This window comes from Giraffa tippelskirchi, chromosome 5 (genome assembly GCF_054371585.1).
Source record: "Giraffa tippelskirchi isolate mGirTip1 chromosome 5, T2T-mGirTip1v1.2.pri, whole genome shotgun sequence".
NCBI classification, from domain to species: Eukaryota; Metazoa; Chordata; class Mammalia; order Artiodactyla; family Giraffidae; genus Giraffa; species Giraffa tippelskirchi.
In genome coordinates, this window is record NC_137279.1 from 179,365,193 (window position 1) to 179,393,085 (window position 27,893).

Consider the following 27,893-nt stretch of genomic DNA (forward strand, 5'->3'; position numbering starts at 1 on the left):
TAACTGTGCCTCCTGGCCAAGGCTCTCTATTGGCCAGACACTGAGCAGAGCCCTCCATGTGCATATTCCTAACCCCTCCTCCCAGCCCCACAGTCATCACAGCGCATCAGTGAGGAGGAAACAGGCTCAGAGAGGTGTACAGTGATGGCTATGCAACTCTGTAACTACATTAAAAACTACCGAATTGTGCCCTTTTAAAGGGGACAGGTGGATATGGTATGTGAATTACATCTCAATAAAGCTGTTGTTTAAAAGGAAAAAGGGACTTTCCTGGCAGTCCAGTGGTTAAGACTTTGCCTTCCAATGCAGGGGATGCGAGTTTGATCCCTAGTTGGGGAGCTAAGATTCCACATGCCTTGTAGCTGAAAAACCAAAACATAAAAGAAAACAGAAGCAATATTGTAACAAATTCAATAAAGACCTTAATAAAAAATAAATAAAAGGAAAAAATGATTAAAAGAAAAAAAAGAAAGGACAACCTAGTATGTCCAAAACCATAACCATAAGGCTGGGACCTGAACCCAAGTCCATTTGGACCACCACACCATAGTACCTCTCTGGGTCCCAGTCACCCTGTCTGCAGTATGAAGTGAGGAGTGTCAGTCTTATGACTCCCCAGTAGTGGGGTAGAAGGGAAGGGTCAGCCATGAACTCAGTTCCAGACTCTCTGGGGATGTCCCTGGAGAGGCAGATGCTCAGAGGCTGGAGAGACAGGGATGTGGAAGGTGGGAGGGCTGAGGGGGTAGAGTCAAGCAGCAGAAAAGATGTTAGCGCCTAACCTCTCTGAGCCACGTTCACTTAAGAAATGTTCATTGCCATCTACACCCAGTCAGGTTTATTGTAAAGCCTGAAATGAATCATACAGGACTCCCCCCTGCACCCCCCGCCCAAAAAATTAACAAGTATAACATAGTGGTGACATGATAGACAAGGTGATGACAATGTGCCCCAGAGGTTTGGGGGAACCTCAAGATGGCTTTAGCAGAGCCAAAGTGGAGGGATCCGTGAAGACTTGGAGGAGATGACGAGGCCAGGGGTGGCAGTGCACCAGGCAGAGAAAGCAGGATGTGTGTGCAAGCAACAGAGACGTGGGAGCCTGTAGGCAGTCCACGGTGGCCAGTAGTCCTGGCAGGCAGGGGCCTAAAATCAAGGGGCAGAAGACAAACCAGAGAGGGCCTGAGGGTGCCCCACCGGAAGGCAGTGGGGAACCACTGAATGGGTTTTTGTTTTTAAACACTTTCTTTAAAAAAAAAGATTTATTTGGTTGGCTGTGTCAGGTCTTAGTTGTGGCATTTAGGATCTTTAGTTGGGCACTGGGACCTAGTTCCCTGACCAGGAATCAAACCTGGGTCCCCTGCATTGGAAGTGTAGAGTCTTAGCCACTGGACCACCAGGGAAGTCCCTGAAGGATTTTAAGAGGGAATGACATGGTCCGATTTGTGTTTTAGGACCACCACTCAGGGGCAGTAGGGAGCACAGATTACAAGAAGTGAGATTGATCAGGAAGAGCAAGTTGGAAGCTCCACAATCATTCAGATAAGAGATGCTGGTGGCAGCATGTAAGTGGATGGACTAGAGAAAGTAAGTAAGACTTGGTGATTAATTGGAAATGGGGACAATGAAAGAGAATGAGTCATATTTCCGGTTTGGGGACTGGATGGATGAAGGTGCCATGACTGAACTGAGATAGGAGAGTCTCGTGGAAGAGTAGATATGGGGGTGATGAATTCTGTATTGGACATGTTGAGATGGAGAAGGCTGGGTAAACACTCTGGGTATGAAGATAGAGACCTGAGCCGGAGATGTGGATTTGGAGTACATCAAGGGAGAGATGGTGACCAAAGACAAGAGGCAAGATTGAGACAGTCCAGAGGGCATGTGGAAAATGTACAGGAGGACCCAGTGGATCCCCAGCAACTCAGAGGGAGGAGAGAACCTCCACCAGACTGGAAAGGAGCAGCCGGTGAAATGGGAGGGAAACCAGAAGACATAGGTGTCAAGCCAAGAGAAGGAAGTGTTTCAAGGAGGGAGTGGACAACAGTGTCCAATGCTGCCAAAAAAGATCAAACAAGATAAGATCTGAAAAATGTCACTGGATTTGGTGACAAGTTGGTCACTGGGTACCTTGGCAAGGGCAGCCACAGACAGAGGGGAGGCCCAGAGCAGGTCTCAATGGGTTAAGAAAGGGAGAAGAACAGTGACAAAGTAGAGAGAGTGGAGGTTTAGCTGTTTAAAGAAATTTAACTGCAAAGTGTAGAAGCCGAAATCGGTGGCTGGAGAAAGACACAGAGCACAGGGAATAAGTCAGTGTTTTTTTCGCTGTTGTTGTTTTAAGATGAGAGAAGCAGAGTGGAAGGAGCCAGGAGAGAGGGAGAAATGAAAGATGTGAGAGAGACGGAGTGATCAATGGAATGACGTGTGCAGGGCCACTGGGAGGCTGGGATCCGGAGCAGAAGCACTCATGCTGAGCAGAAGGGACCTGGCCAGTTCCTAAGGTGACAGGCGAGAAGCAGGAGAGACCAGGTGGGAGAGGAGATTGGGGGTCAGATGCGGGAAGCCCAGAGATCCCTCATCAGGGGGGTTGACTTTCTCTGGGAAGAGGAGGCCATATCAACTTCTCAGTAGGGAGCAGGGTGGGTGGGGGTCTAAAGAAGTGGACGAGGCTTGAAAACACAGGTGTGGAGGATGGGAAAGGGAGCTGACCAGGCCCTGGAGAGGGGTCCAATGGGAACACAGGACCATCATCCCCAAAGGTGAGGATGGGAGAAAAGACCCAGAACATCGCAGGTGCTCTACACATGCATTTTTGGTTTGGGTTGGGTTGGGCCTGTTTTGGTTTTTAGGGCTTGATGAGAGAAGAAGGAGCTGTGTGGGATAAGGGACCCCCCCTGCTGCTCCCCAGCCTCCCCACAAGGCCAAAGTAAATGCAGTTCCCGGCCCCAGCCCTCCCTTCCCCTAGGGCCTCCTTCCTTCCTTTCTTCTCTCCACTGTCCCTCCTCCCAGACTGAGCCCTGCCAGGGTCTGCCGCCTGCCTGGCCACCAACTGGCTCTCTCATTTCTGCATCTGGTTTGGGGAGTGTGTCACCCTTTCTTTGTCCTCCAGACCAGCATTTCAGAGGCAAGGTTCTGTCCTGCCTGGACTGGGGGATGCTGGGGCCCGTCTGTCCCCATTTATCCAAGGTTCCTGGAAGGCAGAGGTCATGTCCACCCCCCCCCCATCTTCCAGCAGAAAAGGACTTCTTAAACCCCAAACCAGAGCTGATACTGCAGAAGGCACTTCAGCTAGGCCTGAGAGGCACTTCCTGATGGGGGTGCAGCGCGGTCCGGTGGCCCCAGCTCCTCTGGGGAGAACAGGCTCGATCTTTCTCTTGTAAGGGGATAAAGGGGAGGGGCAGTCAGCCAGGCCCCAGAGCGAGGCTCTTTCCAAGAATCCTCAGGGGCTGGGACGAGAAGAAGTTTCCCTGATCCAGCGATTCTAAATATGGCAAAGGGAGCAAAAGCACGTGACCCATGGCCCCACACCAGGGCTGCTGCGCGGCCGCTGCTTCTCTGGGCCAGAGGCCTGCGCTGGGGTTCAGGGCTAGGGGTGAAGCCTCCATGGGGCCTCGTTTTTCCATCTGCACTGAGAAGGTGGGGGACACCTCAGTGATGGCTAAAGTCCCTTCAGCCTCTTAACTCTCCAGCTGTGGGGTGGAAGGGAAAGGGCCGGTCTTCAGCTAGTTCCAGAGTCTCTGAAGCTGTCCCTGGAGGGACGACAGCCGCCAGTGCATAGTACAAACTATGAAAAACATGTGCCCTCTTGGAGGATCAATCAGAAAAGGCATTCCCTTCAGCCTAAAAAAGTGATGAAAAGTTGACCCTTCCAAAATGACCTCATAAGAACCAGGCATCCCTTGCTCTGGGCTGATCCACCTTCAAGCACAGGCTGGACTCAGCACCACTCTCCCTCTCAGCCCAGCCCTTTGAATCATACAGGATGCACAGAACGTGAGGCAGCCTTGGAGATGGCCCTGACAGCTCCGGAAGGGCCAACCCCATGTGGTACCACACGGCTCTGCGCCCCTCTCCTGGCCACCAGGAGATGGACACTGGCCCAAGAAAGTCTTCCCTCCACCCCCTGCCCCCATCTAGGTTGGGCTGAGCCAATCAGATTGTTTCTCTCAGAAATGGAATTAGGAATCACAGAAGCACATTGGCAGAGGTGCAGAGAGAAGTAGAGATGAGACTGTCCCTTCCAGAGACTCATCTCCCCTTCTCGACTCTGCAAAACCCAGATCTGCTTCCTGCTATGAAGCCTCTACGGATTCTTCCCTCTCCTTCTGGTAGGTGTTCTCCCCTCCACATGCCAATTTTTCTTGAGCCAGTGTGAAAGGTTTTGGTCCCATTATGGTATGGAAGGTGGTGTCTTCTGGACAAGGTGTTTTAACGAGTCATAGCTTCATCCTCTCCCACCTGGACTGGCTGCAAATCTCCTGTGTGTGTATGTGTGTGCTCAATCGTGTCTGACTCTTTGCAACCCCATGGACTATAGCCTGCCAGGCTCCTCTGTCATAGGATCTTCCAGGTAAGAATACTGGAGTGGGTTGTCATTTCCTACTCCAGGGGATCTTTCCAACCCATGGATCGAACCTGTGTCTCTTGCATCTCCTGCATTGGAGGGTGGATTCTTTACCAATGGGCCACCTGGGAATCTCCTACTTGTTCTCATCGCTTCCCTCTGCCGTGGCAGCCAGACTACCTTGTACTCCAGGTAAGTGCACTGAGCAACACGTCAAGCAAGGGTGGGAACAAGGAGGGAGGAGGGGCTATCCATCTGTTCAGGGCTGGCCAGGCAGCACAGACAATTCAAATAAACAGGGAGCATGGGATCCCGAGCAGGAGGCCAGTGAAGTGAAAGCAAACTAAGGGGTGGAATACAGGCAGCCTGAATTTTGGAAATGAAAACAAGATGGTCATTGGAAACTCTCCCCTGGTTCCACCTGAGCCACTCGTGTGAATTTGGGTGACTCAGTTTTACATGCTGAGCTTGGCATAAGATTTCATTTGAACAAAGGGCTTTCCTGCTTTTTTTTAAAGTGTGAAATTCATTGACTTGTAGGCTCAGGCCCGAGCACCTTAGCGTGGTTGCAAGGCAAGCCCTTCCCCACCTGACTCTCCACACTCAGTGCCCCACCTGGCACATGATATTCCACTGTTGCAGCTCTGTTCCCCCATGTCAGCAAGCAGAGCTTTCTCCCTTCCTCACCTTTGCTCCTGCTGTATCTATCCCTCCTCCAACCTGGCTGGGTGAGTAGAAACCCCACCCTATGCTCCCTTAATCCCCCATTCCTGCCTCTACACTCACCTCCATCATGGCATTTGCCTCAACATGTGAAAAGCACTCTTTGAGTCCCTGCCTCCTCCCACAGGCCGAGAACTGGTGGAGACCCTGTCCTTCTCACATTGAATGCCATGCTCCCAACTCAGAATGAGAGTAAAAGTCTCCTGAAAAGGGGGACGAACCCCTCACTGGACCCCTGACTGGTACCACCCACCTCCCCTGTGTGGCTGCTTCCATCTCCACACCTCAACCCTTCCTGCAGCAGATGGGATTCAGAGGGAACCAGGGCAGGCAGCAACACCCAGGAACCATGAAGTCCAGAGCCACAGAGCATTCACTCACTCACTCATTCACTATTTACTGAGTGCTCGCCATGTGCAGGCACAAAGATCAATAATGCCCTTGACTTCATGGAACTTACATTCTCACAGGAGAGAGATAGATAATAAACAAGACAGCGTTCAAAATGTCAGATGATGCTGGAGAAAAATGAAGTGGGAAAGGGGGACAAAGAACATTGATATGGGAGTCGGGAGCTGTTCTATGGAGGGTGGTCAGGGAGAGCGGCATTGAGAAGGTAGCACTAGGGCAGAGACCTGAAGGAAAAGAGGCGGTGAGCCATGCAGGTGTCAGAGAAGAAGGTTCTGAGCAGAAGGAAAGGCAAGTGTAAAAGACCTGTCCAGAGGGTGCCTGGTGTGTTCCAGAACCATCAAGAAGGGAGTGCTTCCAGAGAGGAGTGAGGAAGGGAGGAGTGGTAGGCAGTGGAGGTGGGAAGCAGATCATCCACTAGCTATCGTGAGGTTTAGGGCTTTTAGTCCAAGTGAGATGGGGAATTCTGAGCAGAAAATAACATGATTTGACTTATGTTTGTAAAAGTCCACACAGGCTGTTGAGTGGAGAACAGACTATGGCAAGGTGAGGGGATGGGGGAGTGGGCTATGGCGTTTGCCCCCGCCTCGTGTTGAGAAGCTAATGGTATATAATCCAAGCAAGAGATGATGGTGACTTGTACAAGGGGGAGTAGAAGTGACAAGAGGCAAGCAGATACTGATTACATTTTGTCACCAAAAGATCCCTTAGGGCCAATCAATCCTCTCTTTAGAAATGGGAAACTGGGTCATAAGGTAATGTTTTTTCTTCTCTTTCCATAGAAGGACCCAGGTACCCGCTCCTCATCCCCACCTTAAAATTTCCTTCCTCCGGAGCGGCAGGCTGGAGCCTGCCCCTGCCCTTCCCACTGTATGTGTCAGGGTGGCACTGGATTCAAGGATTACACAGGCCTCCAGCTGCTTGAGCCTGGTAGGGGTCAGGGTCACCTCTAAGAAGCTTCTGTTCTCTGAATCAGCAGAACTTGTGCAAAACGGGAAGAGGGGAGGGAGAGAAGAGTCAGAAGTGGGAAGAGAGCTGAGTCCCCGCCACTTGGTTCTCAGCACTCCCAGAGCAGAGGGCACCAAGAGCTGACAGGGTGGAACAGGAGCTTGGGGGAGGGCTGGGCCCCCTGGGGAGGATGACCTGGGGAGTCCTGCAGACTCAGCCGTTGAGGATCTCATCTAGTGGGAGGCTGAGGGGGAATGATGGGAGAGGAGCGTTGGGATGCCTTTGCTGCTAACAAGCAAAGCAGCATGCAAACTCGCAGGCCACACCTGGGGCTGTTGGTTACAGCTGCTGCTCTGAGAGCCATGGTCAGGGTGGGAACCCCAAATCCAGGACCAGCTAGACCAAATCCAGCAAGACTGGCTCCAACGGGCTCGGACAGCTGGGAAAGGCTTGCTGAATGACATTGGCCTGTTTCATGGTCAAGATGGAGGGGTGGTGAGGAGGGTCTTACTTAGGCTTTAGGCTGGAAGCACGTCTGCAGACATACCCTCAGTTTCCTCGAGTTTTAAGGGGAGAGGTTCTGACTGATTCAGAGTCTCCTAAAAGGCAAGGGCCTGCACAGTGGCTCCGAGAAAGGGGTCAGGGTTGGGGGCAGCAGAAAGGGAGGCACAGGGTGTGGGCAGAGCTCGGAACCTGGATCCACAGGCTCTACTCTACTTCCTGGCTCTGCCCCATTCGGCTGAGGGGGTGGGAAGCTGTGTCTGAGTTTCAGTTACTCCTCAGGGAGAGGAGGGGGTTGAGGAAAAGCCTCCAAGAGCCCCCATTTTTTGCTGACCCATCTGGGACTGGTGATCTTGGCTTCCCAATGGGAAATGAATGAAGCTGCCTGTCCTAAGGGACTTCTAGAGTCGCTGGAAGTGGAGGGTCTTTTACATTTCATTTGCAGGACACTCCTGTGTGTGGAAAGTCTAGAGAGGCCTCCTTCAATCTCCAAAGTGTGTTAGTCACTCAGTGGTGTCTGACTCTTTGCAACCCCATGGACTGTAGCCCATCAGGTTCCTCTGTCCATGGGATTCTCCAGGCAAGAATACTGGAGTGGATAGTCGTTCCCTTCTCCAGAGGATCTTCCGAACCCAGGGATCAAACCTGGGTCTGCCGCATTACAGGCAGATTCTTTACCATCTGAGCCACCAGGGAAGCCCTTCAACCACCAAAACTCCCCTATAATTGAATAATGATAGCAAGGAGGAGTCAGGGTAGATCAAAGCAGGACTTCCAAAAGCTCATTAACCACAGAGAGAGGGCTGGAGGTCGGGGGAAGGGGACAGATTGCACTTCTAGTCCCGGCGCCCCCTCCTCTCCTGAAGAAGACAGAACTCTACACGCTTGAAAACCAAAAGAAACAAAACCTCTACGAGGCTCAAGAACTCAGCCTTGGCTGCATGACCTTGAGCAAGTGAACTGTCTCTCTCTGGGACTCAGTTTCTCCATCTGTCTAATGGGGCCAATGATCCCTCTTGCGGCAGCTTGGAGGCAGGGATCTGGCTCGCTTGAATCCCGCCCTGAGGGGTTGCAGAAAGACATGGGTTCACTTCGGGACACGGAGGAGGCTGACAGCAGGCGGGGCTCCTCGGGAGAGGGAGGGGTTCCTGGCTAGAAGGGTTCCGGAGGGACTCCTCCCTCGGCACGGCCTCCCTCCCTTTCTCCCCTGGGGCCCCTTCCCGCTCCGGGATCCGCGGGGCTGACTCGGCCTTGTCGGTGCGGGGAGGAGCTACTGGAAGGGGCGGGGCGCGGTGGTGGGCGGGGCTCCGGGTGGTCCCTGGAAGGGGCGGAGCGTCGCCGACACCCAGCACCGCTCGCGGGAGGGGCGCGGGCGGCGCTCAGGCTCAGGTTACCTCCCGGCTGCCTTCCCCGCCCCGCCGGCTTCTTTTTCCGTTTCCAAATTAACAATTGAAAACGCTGCGGCCTGAAAGGCGAGCAGCGGGCCAAGCGGAAAGTGTGAAGGTGCCGCCGCGTCCCTGTGGACGGGGGCCGAAAAGGGGGCGCGACACCCTGGCTGCCCACGGCTAGCCCACCCACCAACGCCGCTTGCTGGGCACTGAGAGCCCCGGGACCCAGAGGTGCCAAGGCCCCTAAATCGGATGCTGGACTGATCGGGCCCCTGGTACTGCTCTGGCCAGTGTTGTAGGACCCAGTGCCCAGACTCAGGGTGGTGCCAGCCTCCGAGGAGGGTGGGGGGAGGCACTAGGGCTGGGTTACTACTCTCGAGGCTGAGTGCCCAGGAGGGGCAGCCCGGTGCCAAGCAGCACCCTCATCGCGCCGTCCTTAAGGGCTCCCAGAGTCAGATAGGTTCGCGGGTGAACTGATCAAACAGTTATGTCACCTTACAGAGACTCAGTTTCCTCATCTGGCAAATGGGGAGGGAAGATACACGGACCACAGGGAGCTGGTTGTGAGGACTAAATTAAATGAGAGGAACCATGAGGCTGGCCACAGTGAACACAGTAGACAGTAGCTATTATTATCTTGGTTGATACTGATGATGATATTGAGCCCTTGGCACTCCTCCACCTCTACCCACAGCCAGAGGAGCTGTCCACCAATGGGGAATACTGGAGCTGACAGGTCTTTCCCTCCCCTCGCTTCCTTGGGACTTCCCAAAGCCCCACATGATAAAGAACTGAGGCCAGAAAGTTTCTTCTGAGGGGCTCAAAGTCACAAGTAATTGAAAAAGACCCCAGGCCCCAGGTTCATCATGGAGATGGGTGGTCCCTGGGACCATGGTTATTGAACTCCCCTCCTCAGTGTGCTGAAGATGGGTGCTAATGACAGGTCAGCTGGAATGAATGAGCGGGTAATGGAGAGAGGCCCCACTCCTGGGCATCCAAGGGCATGGGCCAAAGAGCCAGAGGGGGAACATCAGGGAAAGATACAGTTTCTAGGCCCCAGTCCCCCATGATGTAAGCTCCAGGAAGGAAGCAACTTCTCTATCTTGTTCACCACTATCTTTCCCACACCTCAGACAGGGCTTGGTGCAAGAGCGGCTTATCAATAAATATTGGTTGAGTGAATGAATGAATGAACACAGCTGTGGGCTTCCACTTGCCACCTATCTGGGGAGATGGGTGTGGGAAGAGGTGGTCCTCTCCCCAGCGTGGAGACCCAGGGCAGCAGAGCGGTGGGAGAAAGAGGCAGGAACCAAGACAGAGCAAAGGAGGACACAGGAGAGGAGGTTCCAGAAGGCAAAGTTGAGACCAACTCTTTCTTCCCAGCCCCTCACTCCTGTCCCGCCAAGCACTCACCCCATTCCTCCTCCCTTCTTCCCTCTTCACTGACCACCGTGACTCCACTCCATCCCCATCCTCACCCCAGTTCACTTAACCTTGCAGTCTGAACACCCCTCCCTGATTTACAATCCTACAACCACTCCTCATGGTTCACCACCTGAGGTTCTCAGCCCAGAGTTTGAGGCTGTACACATACTAGGCATTGGCCACACTCCACCCTTCCGTACCCTGTCTATTTCCACCTTGGTGACTTTCATGTTCTCTCCTCTCCTCGGGATGGTCCCCCTTCTTCCCCAAGAATCCCTGATCTGCTTTGAAGAGTGCTAGCCCAGCCCCTGGCTGGGATTCCTGGCCCCCTCTGGGGACCCCAGGACCCCTTTGTGCAGAGACACTTTCTACCTCTATCCACTCCCACCCTACTGCCACCAGCTCATTAGGATCCATCCATCAAGGGTAAATAAAGCCTGTTCTGACTCCTCCACATCTCCCAGGCTGGCCAAGTAGAAGCTCAGACAGTACCTGGGAGGAAACAAGAAGACCCAGGTCTCCAGGGCCTTGAGCATCCGTGAGTCAGGAATTTCCCACTGTCCTCTGCAGCCTGAGATTTCTGGGTAAGGGCACCTTGGGGTTCCTACAGAGATGGGTGGATGGGGGAAGAGCCAATGCAAGTCCATCTTGAACATTGGTGGGACTGGGAAAGAGTACAAATGGAGACCCACACACTATAAGCCAACAAGCTGTTAAATAAAATATGTTCTATCCTTCCTGACATATTTACCTTCGTACCAATCTGGAGGGCTACGTTCGAATTTAAAATCTTTGACTCCTTGGTGTCCCATGCTAGAATCTGGCAGAGAGGGGACAGCCAGCCCCTGTTCCCCTCCAGTGCCCAGCCCCTAGTGTGCCCTCTTCTCCTCCCACGCTGGGCTCATTCCTCACTGGAAGGGCCTTGGGTACATTCCTGTGGTGGCTCCAGCCTGCTCTCATCTACACTGGCTGCAAACGTTTGCTCTTGATCCCAGGAGCACTCACACAACACTGGACCTTGGGCTCGTGAACCAGTAAAGAGGCCTGTACCAGCCCTGAAATGGGAACTCCAGGGTCCCCTGGAGTGTGTTCTAGAATGAGGAGGGTCATGCAGAGGCTCCAGGTTGGTGACATGCAGGACCATAGAGGCTGAGTGGGCAGAAGTCTGGGCCCCCACCCTTGATTCCACCCAGAGCAGCTCGGCTTTAGTGTATTTATATATTGTACTCCTGTGTCACATTTCCTTTAAAGAACCAGATCTACTGCTTAAAAGTCTGTACCATCAGGACCCTTTCCTTCTGCTGACTGTGGGGAAGCTGGTCCCTGAGGTTACAGGGACCACAGTCATATAGCTGCTGCTGCTGCTGCTGCTAAGTCGCTTCAGTCGTGTCCGACTCTGTGCGACCCCATAGACGGCAGCCCACCAGGCTCCGCCATCCCTGGGATTCTCCAGGCAAGAGTACTGGAGTGGGGTGCCATTGCCTTCTCCCCAGTCATATAGCAGTTTAGAGCAAAGGCAGAGCTCGATCCCGGACTCCCGCTTCCTCCCCAGGCCCTGGCATTCATGAGCACATTTCTGATCAGTAAGACCCAGTGCCTCTAGGGGCATGCCACTGGGAGGTGGTGAGTGCCCAGTCCCTAGTGGGGTTTAAGCAGGGCTGCTGCTGGGGCCTCCTGCCTTGACAGGGGCTGGACCCTCCACTCAGGACGCTCAGCTCAGGAGTGGATTGAGAGGCCAGACCAGGCCTGAGAAGGAGAGGGAGTCCTGGTATAAATAACCGTGGGGGGCTGAGATGTTTGGGCCCGTCTCCTGGGAGACGGCTGTGTTTACCGCCCAGCGAGGGGGGGCACGGCCCACACATTTGCCTCCCTGACTTGTAGCCAAATTTCTCCAGGAAGGGGTGGCCCAGCATTAGCCCCAAACTCTCAAAACTCTGCACCCCTATCAGGTCCTCTCCCTAACTCTGCCCCAGCCTGGGCCCCAAACCTCCCTGACATTGCCCCCATCCTTGAGCCCCAAATGCTGCATGGCACTGCATCTCCACCAGTCACAGACGCCACAGCATCTGCCCCCATAAGTCCCAACTAGGCCTCAATCGGTGTGGGGGTGGGGCGGGGAGCATGAGCAGGGCAAGGGAAGGCCCCAAGCAGAGGAGCTGGGTGTTTGCCAGGGATTTGAGCTGGGGCTGCTGGGCATGGAAGGGTGGCCGGCCAGGGACAAACCTCTCCCACGGCCCTGGCCAAGACAGAAGAGGGCTGCAGCCCCTGGATTAGAAAAGTACAAATCCCTCTCCCCACCCTGTGCCCACCCCATGCCTGTCATGTGCAGAGCATTAGATGGCCAGACTCCAAGGTGGGAGGTGCTGGCAGGTGCCCTGTTAGTCATGCCATGACCAGCTCTTCTCTCCAGCCAGCCAGGCCACGAGAAAAAAACCTTGATGCAGGAGGGCAAGTGGAAAGGTCCTTTCCCCATGGGGCAGCAGCTGCAGCCTGGCCCAAGCACAGAAGCACAGGGGTTGATGTGAGCTGAGTTCCATCCTGCCAGCCAGCCTAACCTCACACACACACACACACACACACACACACATGCACTTTGGCCAACCAACGGATGAAGCTTGCTTGGGACACCAGCTGCTTTTCACTGAGAGCTCAAAATAGGAGCTGTGTCCATCAGGGGTCCTAGACAGGTGCCCAGACACCTGAGCTCCAGCCCTGTATCAGCCACTTCTCAGCTGAATGCCCTTAGGCAAGTCACTTCTCCTTCCTGAGCCTCAGTATAAAATAGTGTAACAAATACCTTCCTCCAGCATTGTGAGAATTCAGTGAGATTCATTGAGTAAACATTGATTAAGCCCCATGATGGGTCAGGCATGCCTTAAAGACTCAAATGGGAGAGGTGATGCTCTTCCCAGTATGAGGTAGCATTTTGGACCCCGAGGCCAAAGCTCAGAGGTGTGAAGAGACCTGCCCAAGACCACGTAAAGGGGACCTGAGCCCAGGCCAGCGCTGCAGAGAGCTTTGCACTGTTCTTTATTGTTGATGGGGACAACCGGGACTCTTAGGCTGAGCCTGGGCTCTGCCACTAGCCTAAATTTGTTCCATGCCCTCTTCTGGGCCTCAGTTTCTGCATCAGTAGACTGAGGGGGCTGGGTGGGGTCAATGATTTCCACACCCTAACTGGCAGACAGGGAGGGAGCAAGGAGTTCAGCAGGCTAGGCCTTGTGGGCTCTGCCCCTTTCCCCCGGGGAACCCCACCATCCACTGGGCCAAACCCGGGTGCTCTCGTGGGACTGTTCTAAGATCACTGTTCTGGGGACCCCCACAGACCCCTCAGGGCCTGCACCTACCCACTCTGCTTCCAAGGCCTCCCTCAGCTCATTCACACACACCTTCCCCCAGGCCAGGCTTTGCATAAGCAGCTGAACTTTCCATACAGGCAAAAACCCTAGGGCTTCAGGCCAGGTCCAGCCCAGCCCTGGCAGGGTTAGTGGGCAGCTCCAGAGGAGCCGCTCAGATGGCTGGGCTGTGGGGGGAAGGCAGAGGGAAAGAGAGGCCAGGCGGGTGGCAGCCCCAGAGCTCCCCACGGGAATCTTTCCTCCTTCCTAGACCCAGAGGGGCGTTTCTCAAACACCAGTTCACTCATGGCACTCCTGTCCTCAGTTCCTTCCTGAACCCAGTCTCCTCCAGGAAGTCTCCGCTCCCCAGCCTGCAGTTCTCAGCCTGGACTCGCTCACGCTCCAGTCTCTTGTCTGCACACCTCCCGCCCCACTCAGGCTCCCACTCTCCTGCTGTCTCTCAGTCCTTTGCAAAGGTCATGTTCAGCACCTCCTCAGGGCTTTGCCCGTGCTTGTCCCTCAGCCCAGAATGCTATTCCCTCCTCCTCTTTGCCTGGTTGACTCTGACTCCTCACGTTTCAGGTCTCCGCTGAAACCTCTTCCTCTGGGAAGCCCTCCCAGTCACCGCCAGTTTGGGGCTGGGCTCGGCTCCTCTGAGCTGGGCCCCCACAGGATTCCACCCAGACAGCTGCCAGCCGCCTGGCACATCTCCCGCCAAGGAGCAGGGCAGAGTCTGATTCATTGCTCTGTCCCCAGCTCTTGGGATAGGGCCTGGCCCCTCAGGGACTGCCAGGTAAGGCTTCCCAAATGAAAGAGCAACAAAGTGTAGAACTGGGGTAGAGACAGAACCTGAACTTGAAGGCTCAGCTGGTCCTTGCAGCAGCCTCCCAGCAGGCAGGCCCATCGGGGCCAGTTAGGTATGCAAGTGTGTGCTCAGTCGCTCAATCGTGTCCAACTCTTTGTGACCCCAAGGACTGTGGCCCGCCATGGGATTCTCCAGGCAAGAATACTGGAGTGGGTTGCCTGAGCCATCAGGGAAGCCCCCAGTTAGGCATAATCTGGTGGGAAAGATGACGGCCTCTAGAGCTAGATTCTGGGGTTTGACTGACTCCTGGCCCCACGACCTATACTCAGACAAGTTACTCAACCTCTCTGTGCCTCAGCCTCCCCATCTGAAAAATGGGCATAACCATAGGACCTACCTCCTCTGGTCACTGAGAGGAAAAACTGAAAGAAAAAATGGCAAGTCCTCAGAGCAGTGTCAGCACACAGCAGGTCCTCCATAAGCATGGGCTGTTATTATCTTTATTATTATTGAGAGGCTCAACAAAAGGGGAGGCTGAACCTCAGAGAGGGAGGTAACTGCCTGAAGTCACCCAGCGAGAAGGTGTCTCTTGCTTTCCCAGCCCAAACCACACTCCCCATGTATATTTCAAGTGTGCCCAATCCCGGCTTGCCCACTGGAGCCCAGTGAACCTGCTCCCACCTTCTCACATCACAGAGGCCCTCCCACTCAGGCTTCAATTCGGTCCTCCTGGATACTCACGCTTAGTGGCTGCGTGACAGGGCACATGCTGACCATTTAAGCTATGGACTTCCCTGGTAGCTCAGCTGGTAACGAATCCGCCTGCAATGCAGGAGACCCTGGTTCGATTCCCGGGTTGGGAAGATCCCCTGAAGGAGGGCATGGCAACCCATTCCAGTATTCTTGCCTGGAGAATCCCCATGGACAGAGGAGTCTGGTGGGCTACAGTCCATAGGGTCACAAAGAGTCTGACACAACTGAGCAACTAAGCTCAGCACAGCATCCTCCCCTATACAACAGAGTAATAACAGTGCCTGCCTCCTAGGGCTCTGAAAAGGATTAAATGAAGTACAAGAGCATGTGGCAGATACCCCATATCTGGCACCACACCCCATACAGGTTAGACTATGAAACTCTTTAGTATATCAAAACCATTAGAACTCTGGGCCTCTCAGCCTGACCCCAGTAAGGTTGTCACAGAGATCCCCCCCCACCCCCGCTTGCCCCCAGGCCTCCAGCTACTCTGCAGGGGCTCCTGAGGAAAGGAATTGCCAGTCTGGAATACATGCTCTTCTAGAACCCATACTCCTCCCCCCCACCCCCACAACGTCCCATCCTCGGGGCTGAAACCAGTGCAGGCCAGGGTGAGAAGAGGGAACGGGCCCTGGGGAGCAGGGAGGGTAGAAGCACAGGAGGCCCTCTGTTCCTCACAGCACTTTGTAGTCCGTGAGGCACTTGATGCTGGGGGCAGGCAGAGATGATACTTGTCCTTCTCCATGGATGATGGGAAGCAGGAGCCTGAGCAAGGCTGAGTCACCTGCTTGAGGTTACACAGCCTTTAAGAAGCAGAGGTGGGCACCGATCCCCAGCCTGCAAACTCTGGGTTCAGTGTTCTTTAACTGAGGGGTAAGCCCTGATCCTGGGTGACCTGCCCCACCCTCCATGCAGACCAGTCTTGGCAAGAGCCCTGGGCCGGTCCTCACTGTACCCCAGGGCAGGCTGGCCCAGAGGCCCAGGATAAATAGACACGGTAGACTGACCGCTCCCCCAGCCCTCTAATCCTTCCATTCCTACCTGGACTCCTACCACTTCTGGTCCCAATGCTCAGGCGGGAGGAGGCAGGATGGCGCCCAGACTCAGGAATTTCATACACGGGTAAAATTTTCAAAAACAATTTAGGGACAGCATGAGGTTTTCAACTTTTTTATTTTGCCAAGTAAGGACATTCTCTAAAAAATCCCCAGGCCCATCATTTCATAAAAGAAAGGACATAATCTCAGACTAAATGACAGTCCTTTAAATGGAATAAATTTAGCTTTATGAAAAAGTCACCATGTTGTCCTTATTTCTCTCAGCTTTGCCTTAGGTCACTGAAAAAAGCCCGGGTCTGCTGATGCATGTGAGAATCCTTTGGAGCTTGGGCTTGGGCGTCACACAAACATGGGTTTGAATCCTGACTCCACCATGGACAAGTCGTGTCACTTGGTGCACATGATTTCCCGCCTTCTGAGCCTCAGTTTCCTATCTGCAAAATGGGAACATGAATAGTGCTGCCACATAGCAGTACCTGGGGAGCTAAGTGGTCTAGTGTTTGCAGAGCCCTAGTTCTGAGAAGAGATCAATCAAGCCCGGGCTCCCAGCCAGTGGTGCCTCCCTGACCTGCTGCTACCTATGGCTCTCCGTCATCCACAGGGTAAAGCCCACCTTTATAGCCTGACCCTCAGGGCCTTGGACACACCAGACTCTGCAGATCCTGGGGCGAAGAGGGTTGAGGAGCAGAGTCCCACCTCAAAGCCTTTTCTCTAGCTGTTGCCGCCACCTGGAGCGCGTTCAGGACAAAAATCACAAGTGTTTCCAGCTCACTGCCTGCACCCAGAGGAACCTAGGGGGTCCTTTTTCCACTCCTCTCTAATCAACAAAACCCTTCTCATCCTTACAGCCTGCCTCAATGTCACCTTCATTCCCTGGCTCAGCAAACATTCACTGATTGCCAACCAAGAAAACTGTGCTCAACCCCCACCACCGAGAGGAGCCCAGAACATACAAAGGTGGGTGAGTAGAGCTCAGGGGTCTCTGAAGGGCCCCCAGTCAAACTTCAGGTGGGGCGTGCAGGGAGTGATTCCAAGAAGTGGTGGTTCAAACTGGGATTTGAAGGATAGACAGGAGTTCTCTAGATGATGGGGTGGGCAGGAGAGGGGAGGGAGTTTGAGGCAGAAGGAAAAGCATCTGGAGTATTAAAAGCACACCTGGGCACACTCCAAGCTGTTTCTTAGGCGAGGAGCCAAGGATGCTTGAGAAAGGACTTCCTGACTTGGGCCCTGGTGGAGAAGTCACTGTTGGGGAGGGGAGGGGAGGTTAGATCTGGAGACAAACGCCAAGCCTGAGGTTCCTTGGGGATGAAGAGGCAAGGGGTCCACAGGAAGCTTAGGGATGAAACTGCAGAGCAGGAGGCTGTCATCACAGAGGTGACTCCTCCAAGTCACAGGAGGATGTGAGACACACCCCCACCCACACAGAAATTGTACATGGAGAGGAGGACCCAGGACACAGCCCCAGGAGCCCCAACATTCAAAGAGCAAAAGGAGAAGACAGCTGACAGAACCCTGGGAAGAGCCCAAGGGAAGGGCCTGTGCAAGCAAGGAGGCAGAAGGGCAACATCCCAGGAACCACATTCTGGGTTCAAATCCTGTTTCAACAACTTATTAGCTATGTTGACTTTGGGCCTTACTTTCCCTATCTGTAAAATGGGACTAATTTAGTTTTCAAAAAGGAGGACAAAGGGCATGGGGTTGGGGAGAGAGGCATGGTTCATATGTTCCTCCTCCATCCTGTGTCTCTCCCACCAGATGGTTACCAGTCCCCAGAGGCAGGAAGATTAGATGAGTAAATGAAATCAGGGACTGGCCCCAACTCTCAGAGGACAGGGCGGAACTGGCAGGCAGCTTCCCTCTATTCTCAGCAACTCTAGTACAACTCTCATCTATTGTGGAGGGGAGGTGGAGAAGGCCCCAGGGGTGCTTTATTCTTCCTCCTGGCCTCAGTTTCCCCAACTGTGAAGTGAAGCCATGACCTGCTTGAGCTGAGAGGCCCTTCTGCTTCTGATGCTCTGCAGCAGGATGAATGAAGGAAGGGTGAGGGAAGAAAGGCCTGTCCCAGACCTGCTGGTCTTGCCCCAGGGAAGGCGGTCCCACACAGGTCTGGGGCCCCATTGTCCCCTGGGCCAGGTCCTTCCGGAAGAGGGTGGCAGCCGGGCCAAGAAGGGCAGGAGCAGAGGCGCCGGGATTGTGCTGACAGAGCAGTTCCATCTCCCTTTTTCTCTCCCTACCCCTCCCCTCCCAGGGGACAGCCAAGCCTAGCAAAAAATAAACCCAAAGACAGTGACCTGGACGGGCCTGAGGCTCCCACGGAGGAGCAGCAGGGAAGCAAGGATGGAAGAGAGGTAGCCTGTGGCCACCCTCCCTAAAAGCTCAAGGGTGCCTGATCTGTTCCTCCCCCGCTCCCCACCAACAGAGGGGCTCAAGCAGTTCCATCCACTCTCCTTCCATCATATTGTGAGGGGCAGTGCCACTTGCTTGATAGGGATAAAGAGCAGAGTAAATCTTGTCCAACCCAGCTTGAGATGGGTTCCCCAGCGTTGGAAAGGGTACCCCAGGGAATCTCACTCTGCCTCCTGGTGTGGAGCAGTCAGTCCTTCCTGCTGTCTGACCTCCATCTCTCCTGCTTCAGTGGGTCCATTTATCTTCAGCTCTCCCCGCTTCCCCAGCTGCCTGGCCTAGATGTCTGAGGAGTCTCAGGAGAAAGTGTTCCCCAGATTTCCCTGCAGGGATTATGGAGGGCCCCTGGGGCTGGAGACCCTACTCCACCCACCGCTCCCCAAATCTCAGAGAGGAAGGAATCGCTGAATCCCTGCTCCCTCGCCTCCCTCCCTCAGGCACTGCCCACGGATTCCCAGCCCAATTAGTCTGCTGCCTGGGGCTGCCCCTCCCATTCTCACCCCCCACCAGGTGCCAACCCCCAGGGCATGAAGATCCTGCCCAAGGGACAAGTTGCCCAGAAAACCTGGAGTCCTGCAGGGGGGGCTTTATGGGGGCCCCAGAAGTCTGATCAGCACCCTCTCCTCAGCCCCGCAGAGTCCCCGCTGGAGGGAGGCAGTCTTCTGAGCGCCCTTCTCAGTGCTGCCTAGTCCTCACGGGGTGGGGTGGGGGTGCTCAGGGAGAAGGTGCTGGAGAAGAACTCCCACCACTCCGCACCCTACAAGGCTGAAGGTCTGAGACAGCGGCTCCTCCCATTCATCCAGAGTCCCACTGTGCCAGGCAGCCCTTACCAGCCCCACTTTCCTGTTTAGCCCCATTTTACAGAGGGGGATAGTGAGGCTCAGGGGCTGGGGTGGAGTAGGGAGCAGGCATCTTCCCAGCACGTGTTGGGACCGAGACCTCTCAATCTCCTTGGGGATGCCCTGTGTCTATCCACAGAACAGCATGCTCAGGAGAGAGTGGGGGGTGGCCCTCCCCTCCCTGCCTGTGCCCCTGGGTCCCACAACTCCACTTCCACCTGCCTGGGACCAGGCTAGCTGCAGGGTTTGACCTCAGCTGTGCAGCAACACTCTCATGGATGCCCCCCTCTTTGTACACACACAGACACGTGCACACCTCCACCCTCTCCGGGAGCCCCTGGGAGAGGAGGCAGGAGAGCCCAGTGGTCCAGACAGACTCTACAGCCTCCTCACTGGACAGCCTCGACCACCACTCCCAGGCTGGGGCAGACATGCTCTGTCTCCCTCTGCTTCCCCAGACCTGGTACAGAGTTGATGCTCTTTAACTCTATTTGTCAAGTGAAGGAAGGAACCGTCAGTGAGATGCTAGGCACCCCACTTGGCATCCTGGAGCCACCATCTCCCTCACTGCGTGACCCTGGGCAGGTGTGTGACGTCCCCTCACCAGCCCCACTTTCCTCGAGTGGGAATGAGCATAACAACGGTGCCCAGCTGATATAACGGCTGCGAGGGTTAAAGAGAGAGTGCCGCGGAGAGGCTGAGCACTGCACAGTCTTGGTGCTCCTCAGACGCCCACAGAGACGCATCCTCCAGCTCCCCATGCCCAGCCACTCACCCCGCAACCCAGGGGAACGCAGCTCCTGCTCTGTCCTGGGGCACACCCAGACACACTCACGGTGCTGACAAGGACATCCATCAAACCTCTCCCCAGGGAGGAGCGCGATGACAACAACAACAAAATAATAATAATGGTGATACTCAGGTGCTTTCACTCACTTGGCCCTGACAGTTCTAGAGGCAGGTATTATGAGTCCTATGAGTGAGAAAACAGAAGCTCAGAGAGGTTAAGTAACTTGCCCAAGGACACATAACTGTCAAGAGTAGAACCAGAAATGAACCCAAATCTGGCAGACTCGGATCCCATCCTCTTAACCTGCGGTGGGGCAACCTCTGAGGAAATGAAAAGCCCCCCCCATTCCTCCATCTCAGCCCCACAACTGTCAGACACTCAGAATTCCCTGCCGGGCCCATAAGAAGGTGGGCCCTGGCCAAAGACCCACAGGTGTGCACGTAGGGGGAGGAAGGGAGCTGAGAAACTTCCAGCTGGCTTCTCCAAGTCTGGGGAAGTTCCCCGCACGGCCTCCTCTGGGTCTGCAGAGCCTTCCTCTCTCCCTGTTCCCCAGGCCATTGCAGCCCCCTTGACTGGCTCTGAGAACCTTAAATTTATCACCCACTCAAAGTGCTGCCATCAGCCTAAGAATAATCACCTCTTGAAACTCTCCTGGCTCCAACATTCTGAAAATATAGATTTCTTCAGCAACAGACACTGAAGTTAGACATCCAGTAGGGCTTCCTCTATGGAAGTAACGAATGTACCATGGAGCCGGGATGGGGTAGTAGATAATAAGAGATCCAACATACTTCAGTGACCCCCATGGAGAATGTGGAAAGGAGGGAGCAAAGGAGCGGACGGGGACGGGAGAGAGAGAGAAGAAGGACTCGAAGGCTGGCAGGATAGACTTTCCACCTCCCTTCTTACAAAGACCAAACTAAAGGACTGAGACTGAAAAACAGCAGTACAAAAAATTTGGGTCATATCCCAAGACTTTCGCCATTGCAAGGCCAAATTCTTGGAGCAATCTTCCTGATCAGCTGAGCAATGAAAAATAGTATCTAAAGTCCTGATCTGGGACTTCCCTGGTGGTCCAGTGGCTAAGAATCTGTGCTCCCAATACAAGGGGTCTGGGTTCAATCCTTAGGTGGGGAACTAGATCGCAAATGCTGCAACTAAACTAAAGATCCCGCATGTTGCCGTGAAGATCCTGTGTGAGGTGCAGCCAAATAAACAAAAACATTAAAGTCCTGATCTGAGGGGCAGAAGGCCTCGGTTCCAGGCACAGTTCTACCACCAACTCATCAGATGTGACCTTGGGCAACTACCTGCCCCTTTCTGTGCCTTAGTGAACCCAGCAGTGCACCACAGAGCCCTTCAGGAGAAGCAAAGGCTGACAAAGTGCTAGGAAGTCAGCCACCCACTCCCACATGGGTCTGCGGCTGCCCAAGGCAGATGAAGAAACACACACAGACCCATAAGGGCACCCCTGCAGCTGTGGACAGGCAGGGGCAGAAAACTCAAGAGATGGGACAGACTCTCTTCTGTCCTAGAGGTCTAGGCTGGGGCGCAGACCCAAGTGTGCATCTGGGAAGACAGAGAAAAGGTGGGAGCATCTGTGCATTAGACTCCTTTGCCTTGGATGTGTGCTAGGTGTGCTTTTATGACATCCATGGGCAGGTGTGTCCAAGTTGCCAAGAGTGCGTGCATGAGACAGATATAGTGGGGATGTGTGTGTGCAGAACCGTTGCCGTGCACAACTGAAGTGTGACTGCAAGTGTGAGGCCGAGCAATTGCAACCCAATTTCACAAAATCCTGCCACTGCCCACCTCCCTACCCCTCACTGCCTGTGTGCTAGGGACACAGGGACAAGGACGTGGGAGGACAGCTCCTGAGCAGCCCAGGGTTGGGGTGCAGGCTGGAGCCGAGTTGCAGGAGGAAGACAGTGTGGGCAGCCCCAGCTCTGGGCTGAGGCTCCTCCATGCTGATTGCGGGACCTCTCCTGAGCCTCAGTTTCCTCACCAGCATGAGGAGAACACCAGCACCCACCTTTCCAGGCTGCTGAAGGACACAGCGACAGTGGTTTATAGAGGACGCTTAGCTCGGTGCTCGGCACATAGCGGATGATCCACCTGTGATCAGCAATTTCAATTCAAACTTCAAGAGCTAACCCAGGCGGCCACGGGGAGCAGCGGGGATGCCCTGCACAGGGAGTCAGGAGTCTTCCGCTCCAGCCCTTGCACCTGCCACTGATCTACTGTGTGATGGGTCTCCAAAGCCTCAGTTTTCTCATAAACAAAACGGGGCTGTCAAAATGTGTGGCCCCACCTCCCAGGGAGGCCCGGGGGCTCTGGGCACCCTTTGCTGGCCATGTTCTTTCTCAGACAGTCAGGGTGGGAGGTGGGAGGACGCCGGGGTTGGAGGCTGAGGGCTTCGGGAGCTGCCGCTGCCTCCTTCCCTCCCCATTCCCACAGCTTCTGACCCCAGGGACAAGGCTGCCGGAGGATGTTTACAGAGAGTAAACCTTCACTTAGGCAAAGTTTGCAGAGCAGCTGGGGGCTGGGAGCTGCAAGAGTCCCACAGCAGTGCAGCAGTGTGGGTAAGACGAAGGGAGATGGTGCTTTGGTTGGACTTGCCCCTTCCAGCCTCCGACTTCAAAAGGGAGGCCTGCGTGGCCCTTGGCAGGGGGCAGCAAGGAGCAAACATCCCTTCCAAAGACTCGGAAGCAGGATGGGCAGTGATGTAGTGTTTCTCAAAATTCAGAGAACGGGGCCTGTGAAGGGTTGAGGTCTGAAATCAAGGACTGGGGCCCAGGGGAGGAAAGTGGGGGCTTGGTGACAGGACCAAGGGCCTGGGGGGAGGCGGGAGAGCTCGCAGAGCCAGCAATCCCTCCTTCTGGATCTCAATGAGAAGACAGGAGTCAGCGGGTTCCCACTTTCCAGCGGCTGCAGCTGCTGGCAGGAGAGGCAGAACTAGGGCTGGTCCTCTGGGCAATCGCCCACACCTCGGGGCCAGAGAAGGTGCGGGTTCTGGGTGGGGCCCAGAGGGACCTGGCTGGCAGGTGTGAGGAAGGTGTGCCCTGGGGTGAAAGGGCCGGCTCACCTCCATTCCCTCCTCCCTGAGTCCTTCTCCCAGAGGCTTCCGTGCTGGGGTCCCTCCCACCAGGGCCCGCGTCTCTGGCAAGGGGGTCCTAGCTACCTGTGCATCCTGGACTCCCCTCGTTTGGGCTGCCTGTGAGGGTCACTGGGGATGGGGGAAGGATTTTGACCAAAAGTGGAACAATCGGGCTCGAAGTCCAATGGTAGGAAGCACTTCCTGGCTCGCCCAAGACCCACTGGCTCCAGTGACCCCACGTCTGGAGCTCCGCAAGAACAGGAGAGGCCTCCCAAGCAGCCCCCTCCCCCAAGCCCAATAATACCATCCATCCCTCACGCTCCCACAGGCCCCTGAGGCTCACCAAAGTCCTCCCCACCCATTGCTCATCCAAGACAGAGGCCCACAAGGCTGCGGTTTCTCCCCACTCTGACGCCCCAGAGATCTAAAGCTCAGAGAGCTGTGGTGATCAGCCCAAGACTGCACAGCACGCAAGAGGTGGGGTTCCTGACCCCTCAGTCCCCCCTGACCTCTAAGATGAATGACCAGTTCCCTGAGACCCGCAAACGTCCGGACATTTTTGTGCCATGTTTCCTCTCCCAGAGCTCCCGAGAGATGCCTCAGCCTTGGGCTCTTGGGGACAAGTGGTCAGAATCAGCCTGGCCCTGGCCAGGGCATTCCTGGCATCCAGAAGGAGCAGGATGTGGGGCAAAGGTACCAGTGGATTTAGCTCCTGGAGAGGAAGGAGCGGCCCCTCCAGAGGAGGGGAAGACAGTGCTGGCCAGTGGACACGAGGCGGGTCCTCCCCCCTCAGTGCCCCTTACAGGGGCTGAGAGGCCGGGCCTGGGGACTAAGGACCCCCACCTCAGAGCCCTAGTGCTTTCCCAGGCCCAGCCTTGCCTTGGAAAAGTCATGTCCCAAGCGGAGCCCACAGAGTGTCTCAGCTCCGCGAGCACCCAGGCTGTAGGGTGGGCAAGGGTATTTCAACGCAGCAGCTCTTAATTAGCAGCCCCCCTGCCCCTCATGCCGGACGCCACTGTCCCTGCTACCCCAGCACAGAACCCGCAGCACTCCAACGGCCCTCTCTGCAGCGAAATATTCACCCAGGACCTCCCAATAGGCACTGGGGATTGGGCTACTCCTAACCACTGATCCTGACGCTAAGTCTGACCTCATGTGTAGAGCAATCTCAACTCTCTGCCCCACCCTCACCTGGCCCACCCAAGGTCCCTGCACCAAGTCGTGCCTGTCATCCCCTGCAGGCTGGCGCTGAGGTGCAAAAAAGGGAACATGCAGGCTGAAAGAGCTCCCTTCCTCTACCCTCCGTGTGGTCAGGGGGCTCCTTTGCCAGAATTTCCTCCCCTCCCCTTGGAAATTCTGTGGGCCAGTTAAGACTCGGCAGAGGCAGGCAAGCGGGCAGCAGCGGGTCAGGCAGAAAGACAGACCAAAAGACAGGTGGACACAGACAAATAGAGGAGTGAGGGTCAGGTGGACAGGTGGACAGGCAGATGGACAGACAGGCACACAGATAACTGGACAGGTCAGCAGAGGGGTCAAAACAGACTAGCAGAAGGAGAGACGAAGACACAGGACAACTCACACACAGACAGATTCTCACCCTGGCAGACAGGCAGACAGATAGGCAGAAGGACTATAGGATAGTCCAGTGGACAGACAAGGGTACCCTGCAGGAGACTCTAAGAGCAGAAGGCCCTCTCTGGAGGCAGCAATAAGGGATTCATGTTGGCACAGTTTCCAGGGACCAGAGAGGTCTCTCTCTCGGGCACCTTTGAGCGACCGAACGCCAGGCCCAGTCTTTCAACTGATATCTCCCGGGCCTCTCATGTTCCCGGCTGGGCCAGGCCGTCCCCCAAGACAGAGCTCTGAGCTGCCAAAATTCACTCTTTACATCCAAGAAGGGTCAGTGTTTTTGAAAGTTGTAGGAGCCTGGTGAGGGGGAGGTGGGGGCCCGCAGCCTGAGTGTTTCCAAACCTACCCCTCTTCTCTTTCTTTTCCCCTGGGGGTGCTCAGAGCCAGGCCTAGTGCTCCCTGGTGCGGCCAGGGAGCTGGGCAGGCTAGCTGGCCAAGCCCACAGGGCAGGCGGCACGGCCCACCCCACAGGGCAGGCGGCATGGCCCACTGCTGCCACGGGGAAGTTGAGGGTGGAGGGGAAGACTGAGGGAAAACTCGTAGAAGTCAGCACACGCCAGTGTCAGAACTCTGGTGGCTCAAGGGGACTCCCAAACACCTATAACTGGGGGCCAGTCCTGTGCTGGGGTGGAGGTCTTCCCTGGAGAGGGACATTTCTGGGGGGTGCCCAGGTGGGAACCTACTGCAGCCACAGAGCTGTGGCAGAGTGACAGTGTGGGAGGGCCAAAAGGTTCTCTGTGTCTGGGACACAGGGAGACAGAAGTGAGGAAGAGAAAAAAGGGAGCCACACTTTAGTGACTCCAGATTGGAGAGAGATGGGGGACAAGAAGCAGGACGTGGGGGAGTACCTGGAACAGAGAAGCAGGGGTTGGAGAACAGATGGAAATAAGGAGTTGAGGTGGGGGAGGTCGGAAGCCAGGTCAGGCAAGGGTCAGGACTTGGAGATCGGGGATTAGGGTCAGGCTGAGGGGCATCAGAAATCGGGCTCAGGTCTGGGGGCAGAGCGATGAGGGTCGGCCGGCCTCGGGGCTAGGGGACAGGAGGCGGAGCCAGGGCGGGGCGGCCGTCCCCCCCACCCCCGCCCCCGACCAGAGCCCGGGCTCCAGCAGGGGCCGCGCGGGGCGGTAGCGCGAGGGCGCGGCCGGGGACTCGGGGTCGCAAACTCACATGAAGACGTGGTAGACGAAGGCCCAGCCGCGGGGTCGCTCCAGCACGTTGTAGACCCAGTTCTGCAGGCGGCGGTAGCGCTTGTGCGCGGCGGAGGAGCGCTGGCCACAGGCGGAGCCCGAGCCCGAGCCTGGTCCTGGGAGGGGTGCGCCCGGCGGCAGGGGGCTGCCCAGGAGGCCCAGGCGACGCGGGGAGCCGCCCCCGCCCGCCTCGCCCCGCTCGCTCTGCACCGCCGTGAGCGCCACCAGCTCGGCGCGGGGGGCGTCCCCGGGCGGGGGGGCCAGGCCGAGCCGGTGCGGGGGGGCCTCGGCCATGGGCGGCGCCGGGCAGGAGGGGGCCGGGGCCCGGGTCCGATCCGGGGTGGGTGCGCGCGCGGGGCTCTCAGCGGCGCATGGCTCGGACCCGGGGCCGGGGGGGCGGCCCGGGGCGGGCGCGGTCGGCGGGGGTTAGGGGTCGGGCCGGGGCCGCTCCGGGGCCGGGGGCGGGCGCTCGGAGTCGGGGGGCCGATGGAGCCCGCGCTGACCGCCCGCTTCCCCGGCGACTGGGGCGGCTCTTTCCGACTCCAACTCTCTTATTACGCGCTCCATGCCGCTCGCCTTTCCACCTGCCGCCGGCGCGCCGCTCACATGTCAGCCTCACCCGCCCCACCCCGCCCCCGCCGCCCCCGCCCGCCCGAAGCCGCCTTCCCAAATCGGGAGGGAGCGAGCGAGCCGACGAGGCCGGGCGGAGGGAGGGGACGCGCGGGGAGGCGGCGGGAGGACGCCCCCGCCGCGCAGGCCGCCGAGTCGGGGCGGGGACCGGACCGCGTGGCGGCGGCCCCCGGGGACAGCGCCGGGGCCGGGCGGCTTGCGGGTGGGAGCCGCACGCCGGGCTTCGCGGGGCTGCGTGGAAGGCCGGGCTGGGGGCGGGCGGGACGCCTCCGGTGTGGTCGCCGGAGCGAGGAGTGGCGGCCGCGGTGGCGGAGGGGACGCGCGTCCCGCGGAGTTTAGGTGCGAGTGGATGCAGACGTGCCCGCTGTGTGTGCCGATTTGGGTGGCTGTGGCTCCGCGAGGTGGTGGGGTTGAGTCAGGAGGGGCGGGGCGGGGACACGAGGTGGATGAGTGTGCAGGGTCCCGCCCGCTGAGAGTGGCGGTGTCCCCGAGGTGTGCCCCGTCGGCTTGTGCCCCGTGCGCGTGGTGCGAGGTGTGTTAAGTGTGCCCGCGCAATGTGTGGCGGGGTGCGCTCCTGCCTGAACGGCCTGCGCGTGTAGCGCTGTGGGGCTCAGGTGTGTCTGCTTTCCCTCCCACCCACCGCACCTCTGTCCTTCCCTTCTTTAGGATGCGGGAAGAGCCCCGCTTAGGCCATGCTGCCCCCAAAGTCTCCTCGGATCAAAGGGGCCTGCTCCGCGCCAAGCCGGCCTGAAGCGCAGCCTTGCCTCGCCTCCGGGTCAGGGCACGGGTCAGGGCACACGGGTGCTGGGAGGTGAGCTCTGAACCGGCACGGAGGCCAGACGGCCTCCCCCCAACCCCCTTGCAAAGGTTCACAGAATCCTTCCCCAAAACGGCGAGACTCTTCCCCGCTGGAAAGTTCCTGGCGCCTGACCTACTCTCTGGCTATGGGGGAGGCCCTTTCATTCCCGCTGGCCCCCTTGGTCCGGCCCACGGTGCTCATTTGCGTTTCCCCATCCTCCTCCCCTCTTCCCCCGACCAAAGCTTCGACCCCACCAGCCGCTCCCTCCGCGGGCCCTGCCCCAGAGTGAAGCGCTTCCGCAGCAAACTTCCCGGTTCCTCCGGGAGGATCTCGGGGGACGGAGCCGAGCGGGAGGGGCGGCGGAGGGGGCGGGAAGGAGAGCTCGATTCTCAGCTGTCAGCAAAGGCAGCATTGATCTGCTGAGCGCCAGTGGGGGAAGGAGAGAGGGAGAGAGGCCGAGCTGCTGGCGGGCAGGGAGGGGGCTGCAGGGACCTGGGGGTCTCCGACTGGGCTTGGCAGTCGGCTTGCACCCCTTCCGCAACAGTGACCCTTTTCCCTCTGCAAGACAGGGGCTGCCTTTGGGGTCTGACCTGAATCTCTCTGGCTGTCCCTGGCTC

The 27,893-nt window shown here is 56.6% G+C and overlaps 1 protein-coding gene and 1 non-coding gene across 3 annotated transcripts in view; both read right to left on the minus strand.

Annotated features, from left to right (window-relative positions):
* The window catches only part of KCNQ4 (potassium voltage-gated channel subfamily Q member 4), a 56,541-nt gene extending 30,400 nt beyond the window's left edge, over positions 1–26,141 (minus strand). For both annotated transcript variants that reach the window (XM_081493901.1, XM_081493900.1), the window contains exon 1: positions 25,828–26,141. In XM_081493901.1, coding sequence (XP_081350027.1) covers positions 25,828–26,141 — 314 coding nt within the window. The remainder of the gene's footprint in view (positions 1–25,827) is intronic.
* TRNAG-UCC (transfer RNA glycine (anticodon UCC)) lies at positions 1,325–1,397 on the minus strand. The gene has a single exon. It is a non-coding gene; the product is annotated as a tRNA-Gly (tRNA).
* Positions 26,142–27,893: the final 1,752 nt, after the last annotated feature.